The 27,760-nt window shown below is 41.9% G+C and overlaps 1 protein-coding gene across 1 annotated transcript in view; it reads right to left on the bottom strand.

The window, feature by feature from the left end:
* LOC145406135 (integrin alpha-PS2-like) overlaps window positions 1-27,760 on the bottom strand; it is a 311,238-nt gene that overhangs the window by 36,343 nt on the left and 247,135 nt on the right. The window contains exon 10 of the mRNA XM_080277360.1: window positions 7,865-8,074. Within this exon, the coding sequence (XP_080133486.1) occupies window positions 7,865-8,074 (210 nt within the window). The remainder of the gene's footprint in view (window positions 1-7,864; window positions 8,075-27,760) is intronic.

Here is a 27,760-nt window from a genome sequence, read left to right as displayed (position 1 = left end):
ACAAAGACAGATACACAGACGGACGAGCAGAAGCAAGAACCCCTAATTTACAGGTGACGGAGAGTTCGTATTAGAAAGCTGTAGAGGTGTGTGTGTGTGTGTGTACCATCAGTGAACAGAAACAAGAGTACCACTGAGACAAATATTCTATGTGGCTTTGCAGATTTCCTTACACTTCCTTCATAGCGATTTATTCGCCACAATACACTTGCAATATTCTCTGTTACTGTATTGTGTCGATATTAAAACGATATGAATGGCGTATAAGTGAATGTTGTAACTGTAATATGCAAACGAAATCGCTCAGTAAGAGGTGTTACGAAGCTCCTACGCCACTAGAGTTCGTTCCATGTATACATATATCATCCTTGTAACCTATTCAGTCCGATTATGCATTTTTATTTATATATTTTATTTATTTATTCATTTCTGCTACATCCAGACGGTTTAATTCACCTTAGCAAAGACCTCTCCTAGTGAAAGGCGTTAATTTACGCTACACTTAATAACTCCGGTTCAAAAAATATTTCCTAATAAAATAGCATGGATGTAGTGATACATAATAAAATTAAATAAATTAAACAAGATATAATAAAAATAAAATGAAGACGTTACTGTAGCGAGGTGGTGGCGACCATCATCCACTCATCCACTCACCTGATGTAGTACCTCTTCTTTCTGTCTGCCCTCCTCTCTTCCTATTATCTTTCCTATCACTGTTCATTACTCTTCTTTCCTTTTCAGCTGGCTTTATATTGAGTGACAAGCAATGGTTTCCTGTAAGCCAGGAAACCATTTACAACGCTGGGTGGTAATCATATATCCAACCCATACGTGTTCCCTACGCGTCAACATGTGGGTTGGAGGAGGGTTAATACTCCTCCCCGTAAAACAACTGACTCAAAGACAAATGGCCACCCCTTATGGGACTGTGGTGTCTGGCTACAGACAGACCATAACGTATTACAGTAAACCTACTTTCCCAACCCAAACAGAAGACACAGAAAGAATAAGACAAATAGCAATATAATGTCCAGTAAAAGGAGACAGACCCATTCACTCTTCTTTTCAGTCTTCCAAAATCTCGGCCCCATATCACACGAAAAAAACGATCCATACTGTAATATTCATAGTACACGTGAGAGAGAGGCTATTCCTATGAGTACGTGTTTTTATGCAGGGGAGCATCCTGTGTCATGTGAATTTATCCGTATAAATATAATTCATGCCACGAGAGAGAGAGAGAGAGAGAGAGAGAGAGAGAGAGAGAGAGAGAGAGAGAGAGAGACAGACAGACAGACAGACAGACAGAGACAGAGACAGAGAGATGATACGAGATAGTTTACGAGAGCACTCCACACACTGGCCACTAACCCTTTTGTACGGTCAACAGTTTTAAACAGGCTAGAGAAACCACTGCGTCGGCCCAGCATACCAAATCCCTCAGAGCCAGACTTAGCGAGAAGAGTGATGTAAGGCGGGAAAAAAAAGAAGAAAAAAAAAAAGGCTCCACGAAAGAAAGACGATGCCAGCTACAGAGACTGGTGTTATGAAGGCTAATACGAGGAACAGCGGAAGTGTGACCTTTATTTTTTTTCTTTTTTTTCTTCTTAGTAACGATTATTCTGGTTCTGTGTTTTTTATAATTTTTGTTTGTGTCCTACGTACCTTTATCATTAACACTGAGAAAAGGGGTGATGATGATGATGTAAATTAATGTGTTAGTGAAGGCAGTGGGTTACTTGTGTGCAGGAATGGAAAAAAAATAGGAAGAATGAGTTACTGATGCATCATGATAATGTGTGTGTGTGTGTGTGTGTGTGTGTGTGTGAGAGAGAGAGAGAGAGAGAGAGAGAGAGAGAGAGAGAGAGAGAGAGAGTATGCAAGTGAAAAAAAAATACCGTGTATAATAAATAAATAATACCAAAGTAATAAGCCATGTGTATTTACGTGTGTTTAGAATTACACATGTGGATGTTTGTACGTGTTTATTAGTATGTATACATGCATGTAATCTGGAAGGCATGTATATAAGTATGTGCGCATGCACTTATGTATGTATGTACGACTATGTGCGTGCGTGTACATGTGACTGGCGCGTATCATACGGCCAGGTGCGACAACTACCAGGGATGGAATGTGAGGCCGCATACACTCACCATCGGGAGGGGACGGCAGGGGAGGGGACAGCAGGGGAGGCGATAGGGAAGGGGAGGGGTGACAGTGGAGGAGGAGGAGGAGGAGGAAAGGGAATGGAGTCTGAGAAGGAAATAAAAATTCAGGAAGGTATGGGATGAAGAACATGAATATATACAGAGGGGAATAAGGTGTAGGAAGAAGAAAAAAAGAGAGAGACAATGGGAAAGAAGATGGTGGAAACGGTATGGGAAAGACAGGGAGGTGTGTGCAAATGCAAGGAAGGGCAAGGGTGGTAAAGGAAAAGGGTAGGAAGGTAATGTGAGGTAAAGGAAGGGAGGATGCAATGAGGGAGGAAATGTGGTGAAGACTGGGAGTATGGGGGGCATGAGAGTGGAAAATGGGAGGGGGTGTGGTGGAGGGAGGGTATAGTGAAGAGGGTATGGGAGAGGTGAAGAGGGGAATATGGTAGAGGGAGGGGGTATGGGAGGGGTGATGGAAGGGTGGAATGGGTGACTATCTCTCTAACGACTCAATTAGAGAAAACAGTAGTCTGGGAGGGCCCTCTGGCGGGGGCTGCTGGCTCTAGGGAGGGAGGGAAGGAGGATGGAGGGAGAGGAGAAAAGCAGAGAATACGTGACAGAAAGGGAGGGAAAAAATGTGAGGGAGGAGGAAAGAGAAGGTGAGAAAAGTAAGAAGGAATAGAATGAGTGGGTGAGTGAGTCAGTACGAGGAGAAAGGGAGGGAGAGGTGAAAAGGAGGAAGAAGAGGAAGAAGAACAGAAACGCAGGGAGAGAGAAGTAAGACAGAAGAAAGACTCGTAGAAGAGAGAGAAGAAAGTAGTGAAAAGAAGGTGCCATCAAATACAATCAAACCACTCGCCTTTCCCTCTATTCTTCTCTTCTTCCTCTCTCCACCCATTCATCACCCTACCTTTTCACCCATTCTCTCCCCTTTCCTCCATTCTTCCTTCCTTCATTCATCCCCATTACTTCCACTTTTCTCTATCCTTAATCCACTCATTCTCTGTTCCCTCTCTCTATCTCTTTTCTTCTTTCTTCCTTCCTTTGATGATCCCTTTTCCCTTCCATCCATCCAAATTCTTCGTCTTCCCCTTCGTGCTTTTTTCACCTTCCATAACATCTCTGTCCATCTCTCTTACCTCCAACTATCTCCCCTTTCCTTCATTCTCCCTCCCTTCCCTCCATTCCTCCACAACATCTCTCTCTTTCTCCATCCATCATTCCTCCCTCTATCTCCCCTTTCCTCCATTCTCCCTCCCTCCCCTCCATCCCTCCACACCCCCCTCACACTCCTCCCTGCGTAGGTAATTGCTGGCTTCTCAATGGGTGGTTGTGTTGATTTCATGTATCATTTGGTAGGCATTGTGAGCTGAGGGGCACAGGTAGGGGGCAGGGAGAGACGGAGGGAAGGAGAGAGAGGGGAGGAAAAAGGTGGGAAGGACAGGGGAGAGAAAAGAGGGGGGAAGGAGAGGGGAGAGAAAAAAAAAGGGGAAAGGACAGGGGAGAGAGAGAGAGAGAGAGAGAGAGAGAGAGAGAGAGAGAGAGAGAGAGAGAGTCAATTTAAAACCATAACTCTGACGCAGCTTTTTTCTTTGAGCTGAGTAAAATAATCAAAATCGTCTGGCGTTTGCATGAATTAAAAAAAAAACTTGGCCAAAGCGTTATGCATTTTTTTTAACGTTTTCGCCACGGTAGTTTCAGCAAGTAGGGTAAAACGTATAGCACAGCAGAAATATGACGCGAAGTAGGTATCACGCAGCCAAATGGAGGAGAAGGAGGAAGGTAGGCTATAGGAAGGAAGGGGTGGAGGAGGAGGAGGAGGAGGAGGAGGAAGGTAGGCTGGGAAGGAAGGGATGGAGAAGGAGGAGGAAGGTTGGCTGGGAAGGGAGGAGGAGGACGAGGACGAGGAGGAAGAAGGTAGGCTGGGAAGGAAGAAGGTAGGCCGGGAAGGAAGGAAGGGAGGAGGAGAAGGAAGGTAGACTGGGAAGGAAGGGAGAGAGGAGGAGAAGGAAGGCAGGCTAGAAAGGAGGGACGGGAGGAGGAGGAGGAGGAGGACGGTAGGCTGGGAAGGAAGGGCGAGGAAGAGGTTAAGTACAGCGGGAAAGGTTATGAAAACACTGAGAGAGAGAGAGAGAGAGAGAGAGAGAGAGAGAGAGAGAGAGAGAGAGAGAGAGAGAGAGAAAGGAGGAAAATGGAAGACAAGCAGTTAAAGCGTAATAAAAGGCGTGAAGATGATAAGAGAGTTAAGAGTGGTGCGATGTGAGAAATGAGGAGTAAAAGTAAGTGGTGAGAAGAAAGGGAGAGAAACGAATCGGAGGAAGGAGAGACAGAAAAAAAAAAAAAAGTAAGAAAAGGCGGTGTGTGTGTATCTAATGTCTTCATCAACGCCACCGGAGCTCAGCTTAACTCTACCCCCTAGTCATTTCGGCTCATATGTCCACCGTACCTACACATTACATTTCACAATAATTCCGTCCCATATCATCACCCATAAACCATATAATCAAACTATCATCGTGATAAACAACACTGAAACTGGATAACGGGGCCGGAAAGAACCAAGTAGCCGAATCTGACAGTTGTGCCGAAAGTTTTATTCTGACCAAAACAAATGCAAAAAGCCCGCGCACCTCACCTCATCCCGCTAGAGGGCCAACTTTCTAAACTCTTCCTCCATTACCGTTTTTTGTTATGCCCTTTTTATTTTTTAGCGAGCAGCAACAGCGTGTCTAATGTCTCAATTTATTTCTAACCTCTTTTTTCCCCCTCCTCTCTCTCTGTCACTATTAATGTCTTGGGGGTCGACACGATGACAATGGTAGCAGTGGTAGTGATGGCGGGTGTGATTGTGGTGGTGGTGGCGGGTGGTGGTGATGGTGATTATGGTTCTGGGAGTAGCTGTGGTGGTGGGATGGGTTGTGGTAGTGATAACAGGAGAGGTAGTTCTGGATGTAAGGACGGTTGTGGTGGAGGGAGTGGTTGTAGAGATATTTGTTGTAAATGAAATGGTGGTTATGGTGGTGATGGTTGTAAAAGTAGTGGTGGCTCTGGTGGTGGTGGTTGTACTGGAGCTGGTCATGGTAACTAGCGCAGTGGAGGCTGTAGTTAAGGTGGTGGTGGTGGTAGCTGTGGTGGTGATGGTGGTGTGGTGGTGATGGTGGTGGGGTGGTTGTTCTGTAGCTGATGATGGTGACCAGCGCAGTGGAGGTTGCAGTTAAGGTGGTGGTAGTCGCTGTGGTGGCTGTAGTGGTACGTGTGGTGGTGGTGGTAGTCGTCGTCGTCGTACTGTAGCTGGTGATGGTAAGTAGTGCAGTGGTGGCTGTAGTTAAGGTGGTGGTGGTGGGAGTCTCTGTTGTACAATATATAGCCCTAGTGATAACGGTGGCTGTGATTGTGGCTGTGGTGATGCTGATGAGAATAACTGTATCGCCGCCTCTACTTCCCATTTGCCGCTACAAATTGAAAGTCAGCTCGTAACGCCAATTGTCTCGGCATTCCTTTTTTATACAGCGTTGTTTGTGAGAGGAGAGGCTGAGAGTGTACAAGATAACAACTGAGTCACGTATTACAGTCTTTCTTACACATCCTCCTTGGCGATGTACTTTGCACATTACACTTTAACATCCCCTTGCGTGTTATTAATATCTCCTCAATATTAACATAATTTGCGTCAATCATATACAAAAAAGATGCTGGGATGTCACGTGCAGATACAAGTCGCTAAGGAATTGGTGTTACGAAATCTCCAGGACCAATTAGAATACGATCACGCTTTTCAATTTCCTTTAGCATCCTTTTACATGTTTATTTACATCGCATTAACACTGATATTGTTTGCATCCATCACATACAAGAGAATGATGGGACCTAATGAGCAGAATAAGTCGCTACGGAAAAGGTGCGACGAAATCTGCAAAGCCAGTAGCCTGCTTCTCACGGTGCTGGTGCGGTGGCTGGCCATCTTGGTGGGATGTGGAACTGGTATTTTGGGACTCGGCGTACAAAAGGTGATTCAAGAACATTTTAAACTCTTCACTCAAGGCAGGTTTCTCTTGAGCTGAATAAACGCGTCTAGTGGAGGAAAAATAACATTGAGACGTCATCACGTTGAGGAGTTAACCCTTTCGATCCGATGACGTACTTTTTAGTTTATTTCTATCTCCAAATTATGTTATTCACCTCAGTGTAATGTTTTCGATCTGGAATGGTCACAAAGCGTCCACTGATTCCTTCCCTGCACGACGCCTCCACATGCTGAGTAAAATCGTCAGGCAGCGGCAAAAATAGACTAAAAATTTTCCACTTCGTCATTGCACTGAGAAGTTAATGTGAAATGTCTGCAACCCCTTCGCAACGATTGTACCTCCATTATAAGCTAAATGAAATCAACTGACGAAGCACGAATGAAGTAACACATTTTTGTACTCAAGGTGCTGACGAGGAATTTGCAAGCCCTTCTCTACAAGATGTCTCCCTAAGATAGGAAAACTTGTCTGGCGGTATTATGAATGCAACTAAAACCATCAGCGCACTAAAAAACCATTACTCAAATGAGATCTGGAGGGGCCGTTTTCATCATCCTCATGCTATTTCAAAAATAAATCACCCGTGACCACCTGCCACTGACTATGAAGCCCCTTCCCTTATTACTTGCATCACGAAAAACATTCTCACAAATAAACAATCAATATAAAATAAAAATCCATATCATCACTCTCACTTTTAAAACTGCACAAATTATCATATTTTACAGATGACAGTATTAAAACCAAAATAACAGCGGTGCGATTAATTATTAAAGTCGGGCTGGCAGTAATGGAGGATGTTTTTAATCCCTTCTGTCAGAAAGGTACTTGACAATCTGAATAAAATGGTTGGGATGTAGTTAAAAAAAAAAAAAAAAAAAAGGTAGTCAAGATGGCGTAGGTTGTTTGTGCAAACTGGTTCTTAAGCAACTGTCTGATGGTGGCAATAATAAACTGGAACACTGGTCATTGTTGTGAATATGCCAGTGGAGGCTGTTTTTAATATCTTCAGTCAAACAGCTTCCTTTTTTTAGAAGAATAACTGTTTTTGGTGGCAGCAGTATCTCTTTTTAGGAACTAAAAAACAGAGGAGGGGGTCCCTAGTCCCCCTAGGTATATAGATAGATAAATAGGCAGCAGTATCTAACTAACACTAATAATTAAATAAATGAAGTAAAAAATCGTTATAGCACTGAATGTGTTAATGAACTTTGAATGTTAAAAACCCGTCCAGAAAGATCCTTCTGCAGTAACATGAAAAACATGAAATGGTGACGATAACAAAAATACAATATGAAAATCATCCTCGTAATAATTGAGCCAAATTACTTTCGGACTGGTTTAGCTGTAATTGAATGCATCTGGATATTGCAGTTATGATACAGCAACATTGGAGCACTGACTGTGTACGTAACTCCATCCACTCACCAATTTGTACGGCCCAAATCAGTATAAGTAACTCCATCCACTCACAAGTTTATTCTGCAGCACTGAAGAAACTAATGTACGTCCGAATCAATATACTTAACTCCATCCACTCACCAGTTTATTCTGCAGCACTGAAATGGCTAGTACACATCTAAATCAATATTCGTTACTCCATCCACTCACCAGTTTATTCTGCAGCACTGAAAAGGCCATTACACGTCCAGATCAATATACGTAACTCCATCCACTCACCAGTTTATTCTGCAGCATGACGTGTACTCGGCCCACCTCGTACTTCATCTCCCTGTCCTCGTAATCCGTGTACATAGGCGCCCCCACCACGAGGTCGTCAAATCCGTCGTTGTTGAAATCCATGACGGCCAGGCAGTATCCAAAGTACGACCCCAGTTGGTAGCCAGTGATATTTTGGAGAGAGCGAAGGTCGTGCGAGTAGAGGGCGATCTGGCGAGGCGGAGTGAGAGGTGAGTGCATGGTTAGAGAGCTGAGGTTAGTGGAGAGGTGGAGATAAATGATGTAGGATGGTAGTTTGAGAGGTTGGTAGATAGTTTAGAGATGAGGTTCGTGGACAGTTAGGGAGATCAGGTTAGTGGAGAGTTAGAGAGATGAGGTTGGTGGAGTCAGAGAGATAAGGTTAGTGGAGAAGTAGAGATAAATGAAGCAAGAAGACAGTTAGATGAGGCAGATGGAGAGTTAGAGAGATAAATGATGTTAGTGGACAGAGAGATAAAGCCTAAGTGGACAGAGTTAAATGACGTAATTGGATAGCAGTGGTAAATGACGTACGTGGATAGATACGTAATTGGACAGCAGAGGTAAATGACGCAAGTGGATGGATAGATATAGAGATAAATTATGTAAGTAGATAGTCCGAGAGATACATGAGGTAAGTGGACAGAAATGAGTGGTTAGAGGGAAGGACAGGTGGGTAGACAATGAGAGGCGGGTACGAGCTCAGCCTGTACCCCGTGATGCTGTGTAGTGCAGTAAGCTCCTGGGAAGAGAGGGCGACGTGCCGGAGAGGTCAGATATAAAGGGGTGGCTGAAATGATGATACGGCAAGTGTTTCGATGGGTGAACATAAAATTACATAAAATAAATAAATAAATAAATAAATAAAACAAAAGCTGGGTGGATGCTAGACGACTGGAAGGACGAGTACACACAGACAGACAGACGGGGAAGGAGCACAGTTACAGTCAGTCTAATTTCACCTGCCAACTGGGCCATTCCCATAACTTGAATACTAAGCTGGGGTTGCATGAAATTTAATAAGCCTTAGTTATGAGGTGGTAATGAGTCTCCTTGGTTACTAATCACTATCAAACCCTCCACTCTGACTACACTTGACCATTAAAGGAGCTGAAAGGGGGGAAACGATTTTTTTTTTTTTTTTAATCAGAACAAAGGTACTTGAACCATAATGTATAGTGAGGTTAGGTCCCGCGGGTATATCTGAACCGGATTGGCTGGATGGATGGACAGATGGATAGAGAAAGAATTGAAGGATGGCTAAAGAGAAGGATGAACAGTGAGAGATCAGACAAATAAAGATAAAAATAAATGGAATACAAAACAGTGCAAAACAAAAACAAATAGAAGCAGATCTATTAATTCTATCGAGGCAGTTGGTAAGGCTGTACCCGCCATATCTATCTATCACATCTATTGTACTTGTTTACGATACTGATAACACAAGGCAGAAGATTCCCCCCACAACACACTACAGTACTAATTATCTATCTAATCTATCTATCCATCTCTAAATCAGACACCTAAACCCAGAATGAATCTATGTTCACGATAGCCACGAATGAGAGAGAGAGAGAGAGAGAGAGAGAGAGAGAGAGAGAGACTACATCCAACCCTTCCCTTCACCAACACAGAAAAACACCTAAAAATACATTTCTAATTTTCTCAGCATACATTTTTACCTCTATCAGTGAGAGAAGAAAGAAGGAGAGAAGGAGGGAGGGATGGAGGAAAAAAGTAGGAGGGAGGGAGGGAGAAAAATAGTAGAAGGGAGGGAAGGAAGAAAAAAGTAGGAGGGAGGGAAGAAAAAAGTAGGAGGAAGGGAGGGAGGAAAAAAGTAGCAGCGAGGGAGTGGAAAAGTTGGAAGGAAGGAAGAGAATAGAAAGGAGGGAGAGGAAAAAGTAGGAGGAAGGGAGGGAGGGACGGAATAGAGCAGAAGGGAGGGAGGGGAGGAAGAAAGTATGAAGGATGGAGGGACTAAAACAGACGGGAAGAAGGTATGGAGGAGGGGAGGAGGTAAGAAGCAGAGGAGGTAAGAGGGAAGGGATGAGGATGAGAGAAGAATAAAGAATGGAGGAAAAAAATACAAGTGAGGGAGATAAAAAGGAGAGAAGAAGAGCATGAAGCTACGGTGACAGAGCAAAAAATTATGAATACTAATAAAACAAAAATACAAAATTATGAGAAAATATATGGAAAACGAAGAACACAAAGATAGGAAAATAAAGAGGAAGGAAAATACGCGAAACTGTGATGTTACAAGGAATGATGAAAAAGAGGAGGAGGAGGAGAAAAAGAATTAGAGTAAAAGAGAAAGAATAGATCTGGAGAGAGAGAGAGAGAGAGAGAGAGAGAGAGAGAGAGAGAGAGAGAGAGAGAGAGAGAGAGAGAGAGAGAGAGAGAGAGAGAGAGAGAGAGAGAGAGAGAGAGAGAGAGAGCGAGAGATAAAGCAGGGAGGAAGGAAGAATCTAAAGCAATTAAAGATACTGATCACCATTCTTAATTAACAGAACATAAGGCAATTACCTGATACATCTATTTATCTATCTATCTATCTATGTACCGACTATCTATATATCTATCTACCCCCTGCATCTATTCGTCTATACTTATCTGTATATCTATTGCCTGATCGATCCATCTATCCCTTTATCTATCATTCTGTGTACCTTATAACCTTACTACCTTTACACCCATCTGTGTGTGTGTGTGTGTGTGTGTGTGTGTGTGTGTGTGTGTGTGTGTGTGTGTGTGTGTGTGTGTGTGTGTGTGTGTGTGTGTGAACCTATTTATCTGTCCATCTATCTATCTCCCCCATCTATCTATCCAGCTTCTCATTCCTTATCTCTCTGCATCAACTCACTTCTTCCCGCCTACATCATTCCTAAATCCTTTCCACCTTCTCTATGTAACCTTTAACAATATATATCTAAGAATCTGCCTAAATCTACTCAAAAATATTCTTCACCACTCTACTACAGTCTACCTGGAACTGTATGAAGGAGTAGAAAGGTAGGCAGACAGCAGTAGACATGAGGGTCCTTTCGCGGCTGTTAGTTAGAGGGAAGATTATAACTAACAACATTATTTTATCAGCTAACGACATGGATAGAAAAGCAGGAAGGCTCTGTAGGTCTATTTCAATCTCTATCTATCTATCTATCTTTCGCTCTATCTATTTACCTATCTTTTTTTTAATGCATGGAAGAAGGAACCAAAGGCCAGAAGTCTGCAAGATTTGTTTCCTTCATGAAAACACAAAAACAAGATACCAGAGAGCCAATTCAAGATCTGTCTACCTATCTATCTGTCTCTATCTATCTACCTATACATCTATCCTCTTTATCTATCTATCTATCTATTTATCTACACCACGTCTCGATAGATAGAATAACCTTTAGAGAGAGAAAGGGAGATATGGAGATAAAAGATTGAGATTGAGAGATAAGGGAGACAATGCCTCCTATTATCGAGAGAGAGAGAGAGAGAGAGAGAGAGAGAGAGAGAGAGAGAGAGAGAGAGAGAGAGAGAGAGAGAGAGAGAGAGAAAGGACTACATCTGCAAATATAGTGAACGAATATTTAAGCTTACTGATCTAAAGCAAAGAGAAGGGTAGAGGTTAGGGACACGGAGAGTAAGATGGAGGGGACGAAGAAAAAGGAAGGTCAAAAGGAAGAAGAAGGGAGGAAGAAGGAAAGGGGAGAAGGAATGTGAAGGAGAGAAAAGTGTGAGGTAAAGGAGGGAGGGAGGGACAGAAGGGAGAGAAGGAAGGGTGGAGGAAGTAATATGCGGGAATATAAGGCGGGAAGAATAGAAATAAAATTAGGGAAAGGAGAAGGAATGGCTGAAGGCAGGAAAGGGTAGAAATGAGGAAGGGAGGAAGCATATAAAGAAAATAAGGGAGAAGAGAGGGAATAGAGGGAGGAAAGAGAGGTGAGAAAAAGGGAAGAAGTGAGGAAGAAAGGAGAGGAGGAGGACAGAATGTGCGAGGATGTTCGCTGGATATAGAGACAGAGAACTAATCCAGTGTAATGTGTGAAAATTACATCCTTCTATCATCCAGTCCCTTACTATCCAGTCAAAAGTGTAAGGGTCTGCGGCTAGGCTACTCGCCTCAGATGTTTGAGAGGGTGAGTAGTCGACATACCCAAAGCAATAACCCCCAACAACCCTTGGACGTAAACCCTTATGGGCCACATCCCACCGGACCGTCTCAACACACTGGACCGCTAGGCGTCCAACTGGTTATATGGTGACCACCCACTGTAGTAAATGGTGTCCTGAGTTACAAGAAATCATTTACTGTGCAGGTACCAATATAACAAGGGACTGATGGTGGGTGTCCCCCGCCTACCCTCTGTGCCACCAAAGTATACTACAGAAAATAAAGGAAAGCTCTCCCCCCGCCTATTTTTCCCCTCGGCATACTAGCCGGTAAGAAGAAAGAAATACATCGTGATAATCAGTGAGAACAAACAAGAAAGTTTTATTTTAAAAACATGAAACATTATCTATTCTAAATCCTTAACCCCTTCAGTACGATGACGTCTTTTATTACGTAACATTTGCAATCTCCAGATGAATTTAGCTCGGGGAAGACTCAGTGAACTGTGTGGCTTAGATACAGCCTTCATTAACCCGTTCAAGACAAGACCTCTTTCCACAGCTGAAAAAAAGGCGTATGGTGAGAGCCTGATTAGCTCCTTCACTCCAATGACCAAGTTATATTAAATTCCTCTATATTCACACGATTTCATTACGCCTAGGATAGGTCTTTTTTTTTTTTTCTTTAAGAGATATAATTTAACTTTTATTTACCATATTAGTAAAAGAGGTATTTCCTGAGTTGAATACAATCGTCTGGAGGTAGCTTCAGTATATTATATAAAATATATGATACTTGACTGAAGGAGTTAAAACAGAAAGGATGTCACCGTGGTGAACAAATTTTTTAAAAAGTTGCCGAGCGACACAACGAAAGACTACGGCCAAAATTAATCCATCACCCCCCGGTCCTCTGCGTACTCGCTGACCTGGAAAATATAAGAGGAAGGCTGGGAGGGAGGGAGGGAGGGAGGAGAGAAGAGGGGGGGGAGCGGAAAGAGAGCATTGGATAGAAGGGAAGAAGGGAGGGAGGGTACAAAAAGGAATCAGAAAACACTAAGGGACGCATACCTCCGGGAACGCCAATAAAAATTTATGATATACTGCTGTAATTCCTGTTCCTTATCGGACGAATACATTTAGGGTCTCACATAGTCAATTAACTCTACGGTCTTAGCTTGACCTGTTACACAGAATCAGAGAAGGCATACCTCCGCCAACTCCAATAAAATGTATAATTCACTCCTGCATCCGGATGTACATCCATCTCTCAACTTATCCTTGACCAACTGCCCAAGTATCCACCAGATTTAATTGAAATTCGATAACAATTTTGATATATACTGTACACAAACTGGCAGACACGGGTGAATACATAACTTCCGACCAACTTCATAGGCGGAGGTTATAAGTGTGGGAAAGAAGGATGGCAGGACGAAGAGAGAGGTGGCAGGAAGGGAGGGAAGAAGCCGGGAAAAAGAGAAGGGAAGGGGAGAGAGACGGTAAGCGGGGTGGGAGAGAAGGGAGAGAAACATGCAGTTCACGGGTCACCTGCTTCAACCCTCCCTCCCTGTGTTGACCCTACCATCTCCCACCATAACATTTTCTCTCTTTCTCTCTCTCTCTCCCCTTTTCATCCAAGCACCCTGTTTATTTGGCATCGATCTAAATACGAGTATTAAAATCCAGTCATCTGTACCATTTTTCACCTTATCCAATATTATTATTTTATTTTCCGTGTTTTGCCAATTTCCTCTTCTCCTTTCTATTTGCCCGTCCTTTTTTCCCGTCATCTACTCTGTGTGTGTGTGTGTGTGTGTGTGTGTGTGTGTGTGTGTGTGTGTGTGTGTGTGTGTGTGTGTGTGTGTGTGTGTGTGTGTGTGTGAGAGAGAGAGAGAGAGAGAGAGGTTGGGGGCATGAAAAGTGTGGGACCAGAAGTGACCCCAGTGACCCCTGTGACGTCACGCAGGATCGACCCCCTCTACCTTCCCCTTCACACAAACCCCTCCCTTCTCTCTCCCTCCCCTCCCCCTCAACCCCCTCCCCTCCTCTGCGTCCAGGTTACAGGTCAGGGAAGGGAGGAGAAAATATTTAGAAAGAAGAATTGATGATGATGATGATAAGGAGGAGGAGGAGGAGGAGGAGGAGGAGGAGGAGGAGGAGGTGGGGGAGCAGAATGAAAAGCATGAAAAGGTTGAGAAAGACAATAATGATGATACAGTGATGAATATGATAGTACAGTAATCATAATGACGACGATAATGACTATCAGAAGAAAGATAACCACAAAAACAGTAATCATGTTGTTGCTGTTGTTGTTAATGATGATGATGATATGGAGGAAGAACGAGAGAATAAGATATACGATGATCGATCAACACTGACCATGAAGGAAAAGATAAGGATGACAGAACAGGATGATAAGAAAATGAGAAGAGAAGGGCTAAAATATATAAGACTACGAACAAGACAATGCAACGCGGAAGAGAGAGAGGAGGGGAGGGATGGAAGGAGGTTGGAGGTACAATACGGACAGGTAAATATGAGAGAAAACAAGAAAGATTAAAGAGAAAAAGTGAGGTCAATGAGAGGAGAGGGAAAGAGAGAGGGGTCAAAGGTCAGAGGTCCGCATGCATGACCACCCACACTCATTCTTCTTCTTCTGTCTAACTTACCTTCCCCCACCCTCTCTCTCTCTCTCTTACTCTCTCCAGCTTTGTTCCTAAACTTCTGTACTTCGAGAAAGGACCGTAAGGCGTATGGTCTGTGTATATATGCATCTTCAAGTAACTATCTAGCTCTACCTCTTTACCTACCTATTTATCCATCTTTACAAATCTGTATCTTATTTATTTTGCTATGATTCTCACCCCTGCCACTAATATTTACTTTTATTTCTCTTGCAACATCCTCCACGGTGACATGACACAACCCTATCTAACTCCTCTCCTCACACTATCACGCACGGCTCTATAAGCAAAACTGAGGGCGCAGAAGTGTGAGTATCCTCCTTATATTTGACACTCATTTATGCAGCATCTGTTCACCTGTAATCGGTAGGTGTAATCAGCCTGCAACCCATATTGTAGAGTTTTGTCAGGAACGATATAAAAATGTAAGCCATATTCTGTCACAATTACATGATTCAGAAATTGCCTTACAAAATAATCCAGGCCCGGCCAAACATTCCCGCTCTGTTTTAATTCCATGACCTCAGCATCCCTCTCACTATCATTCGGTCTCCCTTTGCTTCACACACAGACGCTGCTTCCAATGTACAATCGCCTTAACTTTTAAGTACTAAAGGGGGTGGTGTGTAGGGTTCTACTGTGGCACCAACGTATTTGTTTACGTCTTTAGTTTACTGTGATCTGACAATTAGTGTGTGTGTGTGTGTGTGTGTGTGTGTGTGTGTGTGTGTGTGTGTGTGTGTGTGTGTGTGTGTGTGTGTGTGTGTGTGTGTGTGTGTGTGTGTGTGTGTGTGTGTGTGTGTGTGTGTGTGTGTGTGTGTGTGTGTGTGTGTGTGTGTGTGTGTGTGTGTGTGTGTGTGTGTGTGTGTGTGTGTGTGTGTGTGTGTGTGTGTGTGTGTGTGTGTGTGTGTGTGTGTGTGTGTGTGTGTGTGTGTGTGTGTGTGTGTGTGTGTGTGTGTGTGTGTGTGTGTGTGTGTGTGTGTGTGTGTGTGTGTGTGTGTGTGTGTGTGTGTGTGTGTGTGTGTGTGTGTGTGTGTGTGTGTGTGTGTGTGTCTCTCTCTCTCTCTCTCTCTCTCTCTCTCAAGCACAGTCAACATAAGATATGATAGTTTCACAGCAGACTTCAACACACCACCCTCTTATAAATGGGGGCGATTGTCTAAAACCTTTAATATCTCCAGCACCCTACTATCCAGCTCTGAACATTCTTCCTACCTGCCATAAAGAATCGCAGTCAATTTTGTCATAAGCTTTAACTAGAACCATAAAGTCAGAATATGGCTTTCCGTTCACCAGATAATATTCAACGAGCTTTCTCACAGCAAACAGTTGACCTACACAACCAGCTCCCCAGTAATCTCCCTTTCTAAAATTATCCTTTACACCAGTTAAAAGTTATCAATGTCTGCCTTCTCACATGCTCTTCCTGGATCCATTAGTCTCTCATACTCCATTCTATTCTTTACACTTCCTTTAAATGTATCCCTCTTAGTTTTGCCATAAGCGTTTACTGAGTCCATAAAAGGTAATTGGCAGATTCACGTCAACCAGAGAATATTCACCCTATATTCTCGAAGCACTGTAAATATCTAATCTACATAACCTGTTTCCCAATGGCCTCCCTCCAGCGCCCTATCTTCTTTACACCTGTCATAACCCATCACACTTAGCCGTATCACAGGCTTTCTCCCCACCCATCACTTCAGGATAGGGATTTTTATTCCTCTTTAGCCCTTTCACTCTGATGATGTGGCTTTCCTCTTCTCCATTTTCTTTTATTTCTCTCACTCTCTCTCTCTCTCTCTCTCTCTCTCTCTCTCTCTCGATTTTATTCAGCTTAGGGGAGACTTTGCTAACTGCAGTGGCTAGGTACGGCATTCACTGATCTCTTCACTATTATATATTTTCCTCAGCTGAATAAAACCGTCTACTAGTACCAAGGCCCGTATTCCCGTCGGTTAAGAAGCTCCCTAACACCTTTACCTAAGCGACTTATTCTGCTGATTACACCTTACTGTCCTTTCGCTTGTTACATAAATCATTCTACTATCGCCATATGATGCATAAATAACGTTCAAAGGAATATAAACCAGCCATATCCAAAAACAAATCGCTAAGGAAGATGCGATAGGGAGTACAGGGCTAAATGTAAACTCCTTTGGCACTATGATTTTTGTTCTTTCCAATCAAGCTGACTACTAGACGATTATGCTTAACTGAGGGAAGAGCTGTCGTGGGGAGAGGGGTGAATGAAAGCTGTCGTGGGTGGGGAGAGGGTTGAATGCAAGCTGTCGTGGGTGGGGAGAGGGGTGAATGAAAGCTGTCGTGGGTGGGGAGAGGGGTGAATGAAAGCTGTCGTGGGTGGGGAGAGGGGTGAATGCAAGCTGTCGTGGGTGGGGAGAGGGGTGAATGAAAGCTGTCGTGGGTGGGGAGAGGGGTGAATGAAAGCTGTCGTGGGGAGAGGGGTGAATGAAAGAATCTGAATACTCTCTTCCTCCTCTAAACCCTCCCTGCACTTCTTCTCTGCTAGTCTGTGTTATTTTCTCCACTCTCTCTTGTACTGGGAAAAGAATATGAAGGTAAAGGAGAAGAAAAGGTAAAGAAAACAAGAAGGGGAAAGGATTAAAAACGAGAGAGAGAGAGAGAGAGAGAGAGAGAGAGAGAAAGAGAGAGAGAGAGAAATTTACCTGCAATAATAAGTTTCCTCAATCGCGCCATTCACACGCAGGCAGGAAGAAAGAAGGGAGGGAGGAAAAAAATGAAGGCAAAAAGAGTAGGAGGGGGAGAGAAATGGGAGGAGAGAAGGGAGGTTGAGAGGGAAGGAAAATTATGTAGGAAGAGAAATGAGAAAAAATAAAAAGAGGAGGATGAAAGAAGTGGAAGAAACAAAAAGGGGGACAGCGAGAAGGAAAAGGTAGAAAGAGGAGGAGGAGGAGGAGGAAGAGGGGATGAACATAATAGAGAGGAGTAAAAACATGATGACGGGGAGAGAGAGAGAGAGAAAGGGGGGAGGGGACGAGAGAGAAAACTTGAAAAGAGAAAGTAGCAAAGAGAAAAATTAAGATAACATTAAAGGAAGACGAGTAGGGCGGAAAGAAGGGAAGAAAAACAGAAAAGAGAGAGAAGAAAGGAAAAGAGAGAAAGAACAAAGGGAAAGACAAAATAGAGAAAAAGAAAGACAGAAAAAGTAAAAAGAAAGGAAAGAGAAAAGCAGACAGACTGAGAGAAAAGGAGGGATGAAAAATAAATAAATAAATAAAAATAGTTAAGTTGGTCTGTTAAAAATAGCTGAGGTAGAAGTGGTCTCACCTGTGGAGTAATTAACGTAGTATACCTGTGATAATAAGGGCTATTAGCGTCCCCACTCATTAGACGAAGCAGGGAGAGGAGGGAGGGAGGGAAGGAGGGTGTGTGAGAGAGAGAGAGAGAGAGAGAGAGAGAGAGAGAGAGAGAGAGAGAGAGAGAGAGAGAGAGAGAATTATTAGAAGACAATAAAGCCAAGCAACAGTAACACAACAATGTCAACAGCGCAAGTCCCAGTCTCCTATAACATTAACCTTCCTATTGTCAAAAATCAGTCACAGAAAACAGGACAATAATTTAAGATCTCAAATAAACCCATACGGAATATCATCATCATCATCATAATCACTCTATTTCCACTATAATACACTGGAAGGATTAAAGAGAGGAAACGTGAAAATACACCAAGAAGGGGAAACTATCATCAAGTCCTCAGATGGGGCATACCTCCATTCACTCATCATTCTAATGCGAAATTCATTAAAGAAGAAAGTCAATAAATAAGATGACGTGAATGAAGTACAATGTGATAAATATGATAACTAAAAATAAAAATCGTTAGACATGATAAGAGAATATAAATAAGAAACAGGACAGAGATTATTAAAATATCTAATAAAATAATATATAATAAAAATATGATGGAAATAAAATTTGTAGAAGAAATAATGACAACTTTAAATAATAGATTAACCTACCGATATGTAAATATACTAAATGCTTTAAAATCACGTAGGCTGCAATACAAAATAAAATAAATAAATAACAAAGTACATACACAAATAGAAGAAACTAAAAGCCAGAATGCGTATAAACCAAAATACGTTTAAAGAAAATAACAAAAATAACAAAAATACAAATAAACAGAACAAAGACAACAAATAAACATAACAAACATGCGTCCCATCAGACAAAAATAAGGACAAAAACATAAACACAATAACATAAACGGACAAATACACAAAAACAGTAACGTAAACACAAAACGGCCACGATAACGATAAATGCATAAACGATAAGCTCTGAGGCAGGCACTGATAACGAAGGCTACCCACACTGATATGCAAGGGACGTAGAGACAAACAGGACTTATCAATTCATCAATATTCGCAGAGACGAGAGCGATAACGAATAACGGAAGAGAGCAAAGGCGATACGTAACAAGGGAGCACGACGACAAAAAGCAACGGTAAATTACGATAAACAGTAAACGGGAGATTAATCAACAGTAACATCAATAACAAGAGAAGCAGCAACAAGAGATAACATTAACACCATCATCAATAATAACACGGTGCATTATCAGAAGCAGCGAACAAGAGCATCAACAGTAATACAGAAGCCATCAACAGCTAAATAACCAACATCAACAGACGAAAAATAGCATCAATAAAGGTGTCAACAATAAGGGCAACGGCACTAATAATAATAATAATAATAATAATAATAATAATAATAATAATAAAAACAATAACATACATTAAAAGACATTAAAATAACAACAGCATGACCAACACAGAGCAACGTGGACAACTACAAAAGCAAGTAAAACACATCTAGCGGTTATTTACTACTGAAAGCTTAGTTATTAAAGAAGTTAGCATTTTGAGCGGCTTCAGATCAACATAAGACCCAGCAAGAGGACTATCAGACAGCCAGATCCAGGTAGAGAGCCGGGCAAGACCTTTTTTATACTACTAGACAGGCGGCAATTTAGACAGCCAGTGATACAGTGTGACAGCCATAAGTAACCTATCAGATACACGACAAATAACAGCCGTGTGGAACCATATGGGCAGCTAGAATGAAGATAAATTAGACAGCCAGACAGAAAGCTACAGATGTTTAGATAGCCAGAGATATACCGTCAAACAGTCATAAAGAACCTTTCAGATACAAATAACAGCCTCGTGGAACCACATGTGCAGGTAGACAGAGGACAGACAGCTACGGTCAAGGCCAAAGAGGCATAAATCATTGAAATCATACAGGATGTTAGGCAGGATCATGAATGTACTTAAACAGAAAGACAGCACTGACAGCCAACGGAGAGCCAAGTCTTTAAGCAAAACGTACGTCGAACTGCCAGACAGCGAGAGGAACAGCATATATTTACCTTACAACCGGGTCTATCCTCTCCTAATAACACTGTAACTACTATTAATATCGTTCGTGTTTTACATGATAATTACTTTTATAATTTTGTGGTGCATGAATATAGCTTTTTACAGTTAACTGAATTATCATTTTAATTTTGTATTGAAAATATGATGAAACACTAACCCATGTACTGTTATTTAACTCAGATCATGAATTAAACCTTTCCTGTCAGGGTATTAAAGATATAGATAATAATAACTGAGGTGCAAAAATGATGAAACATTTTAGTATGTCTGGATTAGGTAAATTTAAAAGCAGGAAAAAATATCATCAAACTGCCCAGTGATATGCGACATCCATCCAGCAGTCATAGATTATTCAAATCTTCGAAATTCTTAACTAAATGAAAAAGGGAATCTTCGGGTACACTTACATAACTGAAAAGCATATATAAAAATCTTCCACAAATCCGTTCGTAAGGTAAATATTAACCACCATACAGTACCAGCCAGAAACAGGACACAGCAATTTAGACATCCAGCCGAACATGGAGCCAGCAGATCACACACAGTACCTGGCCGTAGGAGTTGAGTGCGCGGGGGGCGGCGACCCCGATGTCCTGTCCGGGGCGACCATCGAACTCCCCGGCAACCATGGCGTAGGAACCGAAGGAGTCGTACCCCCCCACCAACCCCACCACCTCGTACCCCTCCTGAGCATCCGCCATGAACAGGAACCCCGTCTTCTCGAACCATTCATGCCATGACATATTCGTGGCGTTTTCGGCCGTTTCGGCCATGTTTATTTGCCGTCCCACGTACCGCTGCAATGTGTCACGCTTTTCCCTGCTTCTGGATCCCGTTTTCTTCCCCTCGGAGTTCTCTCCCGTTTTCCTTCTCTTCCCGCCATCCTCTTTTCTCCTATCCTTTTCTCCTTCTGCCTTCCTTAGCTTCCCAGCTCCCTGTTTTCTCCCTTTCCTACCTCCGGGTCTCCTTCCCTCCCCATCTCCCGTTTTCTTCCCGCCTGCCCCCATTTTCTCCCCCCCTCCCACCCCAAGCTCCTCCTCCTCTGGTGCCTCCTCCTCGTCTTCTCTCGCTTCGTCTCGTTGATGTAGCTCCTCTTCCTCCTCCTCCTCCTGCTTCCCCTTCTGCTGCGCCTGAAGGAACTTGGAATGTCAGGGTAGGTAAATCTTAGGAGTAATAGATGGCAGGGATAAAGAAGATAAACATTATACCATCCTCATGGGCTTTGAAGGATTCTTGGCACCACACAGACTTCTTGTGTAACGTGATTTATTACCTCCATCAAGGAGGTCATGTTTTAGCTCCTGTTTGTTTGTGTGTTTGTCTGGCTGTCTGTTAGAAGGATTACTCAAAAAGTTAAGAACGGATTTTGATGAAATTTTGTAGAAGGGTGGGTCATGGGCCAAAGAAAGAAATTACTAAACCTGGGGGCAGATGCGGACCCGGAGTATCCCGCACAATATCTCCAAAAGTTATCGCTGAATTTCAATTATATTTTGTGGGAAGGTGGGCCATGGACCAAGAAAGCGTTGATTAAATTTGGGGGCGGATCCGGATCCGGAATTACTCAAAAACTTACAAACGGATTTTGATGAAATTTTGCAGATGGGTGGGCCATGGGCCAAGGAAGAAATGATTAAATTTGAGGGCTGATCCGGAGTATGCTGCACAATATCTTCAAAAGTTCTCAATGAACTTCAATAAAACTTTGTAAAACGTAGGCCATGGCCCAAGAAATTGATAAAATTTTAGGGTGGTTCTGGAGCCGGAGCCGGATCCTATATCCATGGATCAGGATCAGGATAATTTTTAATGGCATTGGGATTGATGGAGGTATGCGCTCTCTGAATGCTTTCTAGTAATTCATATTACACCTTTCCATATTTTCTTGTTAATGATTCCTTTCTTATATCGATTCATACAAATGAATATCAATGTATCAAAACTCAGAAATCGGAAAGAGGTGCCAGGGAGCCTCCAAAGACCAAGAAAATACGGTTCAAAGTGGGACTGGAGGAAGATAAATAGACAGAGCGCGTTAACACAGCCGAGGGGGAGGGGGGGTAGAAAATGTGGGACAGGAAGGAGGATGTTTTACTTACAGATATGGAAAATGAGGCAGGTGGGAATGACGGGTGTAATGTGTAGGACAGGGAGGAGGAAGAGGGTAAGAATGTGAAGACTGAAATTGAGGTCAAATACCATTACTCTTATATGACTGAAGACAAAGATTAATTACGCTTTCTCTCTCTCTCTCTCTCTACCGACGTAAGATCTTTTTTTCTTTTTCTTTTTTAGTGACTGGTATTACGCTTTTATTCCTCACTAACTGATCAAGGAAGCATTATTGAAGCCGGTAGCCAGCAGACACTGGTATACATTTCTGCAGCTGCCAGCTTCCTAGACACCACGTACTTTTTGACAATAACTAAGGTCATGTTCTCATCTCAAGGGATATGCCCTCTACATTTCTAGAGAGTTTGAGAAAAACGACTTCACAATCAATAAGTTTTATCAAGTCTTGCTCTGAGTTATTTTTTTAGTGCAATTATGAAAAATCTGCAATTTATCTTCTTTCCTGCCAAATAATTCAGATTCAATCCTTTAGTAATCCTTTATTAGAGTCAAGTGAATACGAGATGTACTGACAACATTAGATAATACTAAGCCACAGGTGGATCCTGAAGAGTTTATCAATTTCTTATACACATGTGTCTCTCTTAACAACTGAAAGATCTTTGAATCACAGTACTTGATGGACTGTATCAGATTAATTTAAACTGTTGTAACCTAGCTCCTGTAAGATGTTTTCAAGACTGCTTACACAGTAGTTTTAGCATTATCATCCCGTTTCCACACAGAATGAAGAGATCAACAGCAATATTTTTCTTTTCTTTTTTCTGTTTCTCATTGGGGACATGAATTGCAAGAGCAAGGAAGCCCATGTACAATCTCATCATTTCATCGACTCACGTGTCACAGAAGGTAAAAAGCTGCTTTGAACAATTCTGTTCTGTAAACTGACTACCACTTTGCTGCGAATAATACATTTTCAGAACCGATGTTCCAATCCACTGTTCCTCTTATGTACTGTAATGCAACTCTAAAAAATAAATAAATAAACTAAGGTGACGTCCTCTAAATGAAAATTCAACTGAAGGTGAACTTAAGGTAATAAAACTGATCATAAAACTAAACTTTCCAGATGATTTTGCTTATAAATTGAAATTCTGGGAACTACAAGGTGTTAGACAAGTCTCTGTGCAGTGGGACATGAAAGGTATGGTATCGTACGGTGTGACTGAGGTGTCTATGTGAGGTGTGACTGACGTGCTTGTCTGATGTGTGTCAATGCATTTTTTTATGTTTTAATGCATGAACCATGTGCTTGCTACAGTACTCACTGTGTGTGTGTGTGTGTGTGTGTGTGTGTGTGTGTGTGTGTGTGTGTGTGTGTGTGTGTGTGTGTGTGTGACAACATGTGGTGTAGCACAAAGTGGTATGGGTGTGAGCTGTGACTGGTGTGTGGCAGTGTGTGGTATGTGTATGGGGTGATCTGTGAGTATGCCTGTTATGTGTCAACGTAAGTTCAGTGTGTGACATGTGGCAGTGTGACGCGTGACAGCACAAGGTGTGGCAATGTAATGTACAGCACTTTGACTTTTCCAACACCTTGTATTACAACCAGTGTATCAAAATAATCTAATATTAACACATACATGCAGTTCTCAATGATAATGAAAGATGCACCCACGTTTCTCTGAACAACCATGCTTATTCTCAACACTCATATCATATGCACTTATTCCGCTTAGCATGCATATGGTGCCTTATGATGATATTCAAAGCCGTTCCTCGAGTTGTGAACATTCTCGCCGAACATGCTGAGTATTTAACCCTTAGTATGATAACGCCACATACACTCGCCTTCATAAGTAAGGATATACATGTGGCTGTGTTGTCTACTGTCTGGAGCTCACTGCTACCGGAATATGGGGCTTGTCTACTCACTGTCTGACGCACTGAAGATGACTGAACCAGACAGCAAACAAAACGGTTCCACATCCAACCAGCAATGGACAATACAGAACAATAAATAGCACTACTACATCTGTTTCCTTACTGATGAACTTGACTGTATATTTCAATGTTGCTAATGTTAGACGATTTTATTCAGCTTAGAGGAGACCCTTAATAATGAACAGGTTAATGTAATATCTCCAGTGCAAAAAGTCTCACCTAGTCGAATACAGTCATTCACGTGGCAAATGATAAAAGGTGCCATCATCAAGGAAGGGTTAATGACTGGTATTTCCTCGTTAACCTCCATCACTAAACGACACCTAAATTTGATAGCATTCGACAAGCATTTTCATAATCCTTGACACTTATTGATAAGTATATCCTATTTAAACGACGCTTTAACATGGCAAAAGCTTTCCTTATTTATTTATTTCTCTGCCCTCGTTAAGAATTCTCTGGTACACCCCACCGAGCGTATGTCGTCGAGTTACTTTTCTTTAAACATGCTTCTCTCACCATATTCTCCCATGCGTACTTAAACATTAATTAACAGTTATGTGCATATCCGACAATCATGCTTACATATGACTGATTAATTTTCTTCCTTCAGCAAACGCGCCTTATCAAAGCACAGTAGAGTCAAGAACATAAGCACCAATTCACGATGAATCAAAGAAGCTGAAACTGAATCATGTTTCTCCATAAGTTTTGGTATGGCAATTCAGAGTGCCAAGAAACTCAGACTGACGGTATTATTCATCTACCTTAATGAGTGGTATATGAAGAAACCATAAATTCGGACTGACGCTATAATTTCTCTCCCTTAATGGGTGGTATACTAGAGAGTAATATATAGCAGTGAAACATAACCAACACTACAATAATTTAAGTCTTGGTCTTGCGTTCAGTATGCAAAGCACCGCGAGTCGATACTTATATTCTTGACTGTACAAAAGCTTATATCGGGTATTTTATTTTTCATCATACTGCAGATACGTTTTAGATTAACCCCTTCAGTGGCGGTGAGCTCCTCTGGCTGTGGAAAATCGTCTGAAGTCAGCCGGATTAATATTTGTAATACCTGAATGGTGGCTTTCTGAAGTTAGGCAGAGTACCTTTAACACTCTGACTGCCACAGTGTCACTTTCAATGGAGGATACACAGCACCGAAGCGGTTAAAGATGTATATCATTCTTTGTACTGCGACGTGGATATTTATTAAAGGAAGAGAAAAAAAGAAAAACTGATGACGATGAAGAGGAGGAGGAGGAGGAGGATGGAGATCTGGGCAAAGACATGGAGGGAGAAGGGGCTGAGGAAAAAGGAAGAGCATGAGAATAATGATAACTGCTGCGGCCGATTACTCACTCTAAGCAGCTCCTATCAAATGGAGGAGGCATGATGATGATGATGATGGCAACGAGGAGGAGGAGGAGGAGGAGGAGGAGGAGGAGGAAGAGGAGGAGGAGGAGGAGGAGGAAGAGGAGGAGGAGGAGGAGGGAGGAGGAGGAGGAGGAGGAGGAAGTGGAAGAGGAGGAGGAACGGGAAGGAGGAGCCTGATGGAGCGTGCCAGAAGTCACCCATGTTGACCTAAACCACATCTACCTTAATCACTCTCTCTCACCCTCTTTCGTCTACATCTCCCTTACTCATTAACCTACTCCAGCTTTAACCACCTGTTCAAATACCCATTCTTCAAATCACCTGCACCCATCACCACCTTAACCATTAACACTATTACCCATCTTTTACCCTCACCTGCACCTACCATTGTCACCTTTTTCATTCACCATCCCTCGAAAATCTTTCACTTCCTCACTTACTAATATATATATATATATATATATATATATATATATATATATATATAGTATAAGGCATGGTGGTTCTCTCTTCAATTTCCAGCTGGTTCTGTGGGCTCTGCTGCAGTGAGTGATAATCTCACTTTTCTTAATGCCGATTTTTATTTTCTAAAGTACTGTACTGTGGTCTTCCTCATTTCTTCCAGCCAGCTTCTAGGGAATTTTTTCTTGATTGTACGGACATCCTTCCCCTGTTTTCCTGCTCGTTTCGTACCCTTTACTGAATGATGGTTCTCACTTTTTTCTTGTCAATTTTTAATCTGAGGGATAATGTGAGGTTTGTGAGGAACTCCAACCCAAACAGCCAACACGTTACCAGACCATGACTCAAACTACCTCTCTGACTGTATATATATATATATATATATATATATATATATATATATATCAATATATATTTATATATATATATTCCTAAATCGGACTAAAAGACTGGCCATAGGAACATAAGCTATTAACAAATTACATTGACCCAAGAATGAATAGCAACACAATCGTCCAAATAAGAAAAAAAAAAAAAAAAGAAGTAACTAAAAACAAAGTATTTGAAACAAATCCCAAAATCTCTCAGCACTTCATTTCAATCGAGGCATCTTCACCGTAACTGAGATGTCTGATGCACTGAACGATACACAGTGGTGCGGTAAATCAGCTGGCCACTGTCGCTCCTCTGGCAGCTTAGTGAAAGAATAAAGACGAAAATCAAGGAAAAAGTGAAGAGATGAAAATAACAAAGAGTGGGATAAATGAAAGTTACTGAGAACGTAATCACACGGGGAGGAAAATAAGAGTGAATGAAAATAACAGAAACAGCTGAAAAGAGAAGCACAAATGAAAACTAAAGGAAAACGAGAAAGTTAAAAAAGATAAATGTGAAAGAAATATTAAGAACATTAAAGAAATGAGAAAGTGAGGACATGCAAATTGCCGGCAATAAAAATATAGAAAATGAAGGATGCAGTAAAGGCTACAATTACAGTAAAAAATGGTTGAGTAGTAAATGGGATGACACGGTAGGAAATGTGAAAAACCAGATGTATATGTGTATGCCCGTTAGTATGGACACACTCTGATGTATTGTGTGTGTGTGTGTGTGTGTGTGTGTGTGTGTGTATGTGTGTGTGTGCGTATACTTTTATTATGTTTGTACCCACACCGACACGACACTTACAAGAGGCAACAATTAATAACAACAACAACAGGTGCAACATCAATAACAACAGCGGCTACACCACACACACCAATAACTTTCCTCATACTCAACAACAACAACAACAACAACAACAACAACAACAACAAGCATATCATTAAATCAACAACAAAATCTGCATTAAAAAAAAAAAAGGGGGGGGGGGCACATGAACAAAGAATAAATTTGACAAAGAGTTTTTTAATGTCATGCTAAACAAAGTAAACTGAATATCTGACCCTTTATTAAAAAATAAAATCGTGTCATAAATACCTAGTGGCTACATTTTCATTAGGACTATTAACTTCATTATCATCCTGTGGTATAAACATCATCTCTATCAAGACTAATACTATCAATAACCTGACACCAGTTTTGGACACCTGTAACTATATATAGACATGATTTTGAATCCCAATGTATTTCCCAGCATTTCTTACCCCACCTATAAGTAACCATCATTATTACAACAACAACGACGACAACAATTACTACTACTACTACTACTACTATTACTGCTACAACAACTACTACTGCTACTACTACTACGTACAGCATCCGACTTAAAGCAGCCAGAATGTACA

The sequence above is a fragment of the Coenobita brevimanus genome, chromosome 1 (assembly GCF_032717465.1).
Source record: "Coenobita brevimanus isolate Jiangsu-jjx chromosome 1, ASM3271746v2, whole genome shotgun sequence".
Lineage (NCBI taxonomy): Eukaryota > Metazoa > Arthropoda > Malacostraca > Decapoda > Coenobitidae > Coenobita > Coenobita brevimanus.
This window is presented reverse-complemented; position numbering and strand designations above follow the sequence as displayed.